Source organism: Malurus melanocephalus, unplaced genomic scaffold (assembly GCF_030028575.1).
Source record: "Malurus melanocephalus ecotype Western Australia unplaced genomic scaffold, MMel_1.1 scaffold_372, whole genome shotgun sequence".
NCBI classification, from domain to species: Eukaryota; Metazoa; Chordata; class Aves; order Passeriformes; family Maluridae; genus Malurus; species Malurus melanocephalus.
The window spans coordinates 18,438-19,783 of record NW_026623604.1 but is presented as its reverse complement, the minus strand read 5'-3'; the positions used below and the strand labels follow the sequence as shown (position 1 = coordinate 19,783).

General features: G+C 60.2%; 1 protein-coding gene across 1 annotated transcript in view; it reads right to left on the bottom strand.

Annotated features, from left to right (window-relative positions):
* HCN4 (hyperpolarization activated cyclic nucleotide gated potassium channel 4) overlaps positions 1-1,346 on the bottom strand; it is a 15,865-nt gene that overhangs the window by 12,526 nt on the left and 1,993 nt on the right. Inside the window, 2 exon segments of the mRNA XM_057378734.1 lie at positions 1-92; positions 1,145-1,346. The exon segment at positions 1,145-1,346 is cut by the window's right edge and continues 1 nt beyond it. Coding sequence (XP_057234717.1) covers positions 1-92; positions 1,145-1,346 — 294 coding nt within the window.

Here is a 1,346-nt window from a genome sequence, read left to right as displayed (position 1 = left end):
GTTGAAGTTGTCCACCGAGAGCGAGTAGAGGCGGCAGTAGGTGTCGGCTCGGACACTGGCCGTGCGCCGGCCACGGGTCAGCAGGCAGATCTCTGCAAGAGAGAGAGGGGCTGAGAGCCCAGCAGGGACCCCCCAGGACTCCCTGTGCCCCTCCCAGCAGGCAGAGGTCTGCAGAGAGAGAGGGGATGAGAGCAGGGCAGAGCACTAAAGACAGTGCCATTGATGCCTCAGGATTTCAGCTTCTCTATTTTCCTGTCTCTGTAACCCTGTGATTCTTCAGTGGGTAACTCCAGACTCCACAGACAGTTCCCAGCTCCTGCTCTCCCATTTTTACACAAAACAATTCCTCTGCAGCCCCAAACTCAAGGACACCTCCCTGGGCCAGGCCCCAAAAGATGGAAACAACAGAGAATTGGGGGGAGCCAAGTTGGAGTGAATGACTGCATTGGCAGCAGCTGCAATTGGAGGATTCAGCCCTGATGTGCAAATGGACAAAAGTGAGAAAGGGTGAAAAACCCGTGAGCCATTGTCCATTGTGGGTGCAGTCCCTGGGTGGGCTGGGACTGCCCTGGATGGCCCTAAAGGCTCTGCAATAACAGAACTGCTTTGGATTCTCTGAACTTTGTCCAGCTCTGGTTTAGGGAGCCAGATTTAGGCATCACGGTGCCTGTCCTGCCCTGCCGGCCTCGGGCTCCCCGTGGGCTCGGGTAGCAGAGGGGCCTCTGTGCCCTCCGCACAGCGATGCCCTAAATCCTTCCCCGCCTCCAGCCTGCCCCACCGCTCCGGAGCTCCGCTGCCCTCCAGGGCGGGGCAGAGCAGGGACTGTTTCACCCTCCCCGTTTATGCAGCCCCTCCCGTGGCAGATGCCGGGCAGCAGGAGTGGGAATGCGCCTGGACAACCGGGAACGGCCCATTTTCACCTTTAGGCTCTCAGCTTCAGCGAGCTGCCAGACAGAAATGAACCTGCAAGGACCGAATTTCCCTGCTGTGTCCTGTCGCTATTTGTGACCCGCCAGGCACCTCCCACCGCACAGCTCCGGGGGTGGAGGTGSCGGGGGTCAGCCCCAGCAGACCCAGCCCGATTTGGGGAACACCTGAGCTTGGCAGTGCCGCGGCTGCGGGAGGGTGGGCGAGCAGCACGCACCTCCGAAGTAGGAGCCGTCGGCCAGCTTGGTCTCCTTGTTGCCCTTGGTGAGCACGCTGACCACGCCGTGCTGGATGAARTACATCTTCTTGCCGATGGTGCCCTCGCGGATGATGTAGTCGCCGGGCTGGAAAACCTCGAACTTCAGCTTGGTCAGCATGGACGTCACGAAGTTGGGGTCGGCGTTGGCGAACAGCGGCAT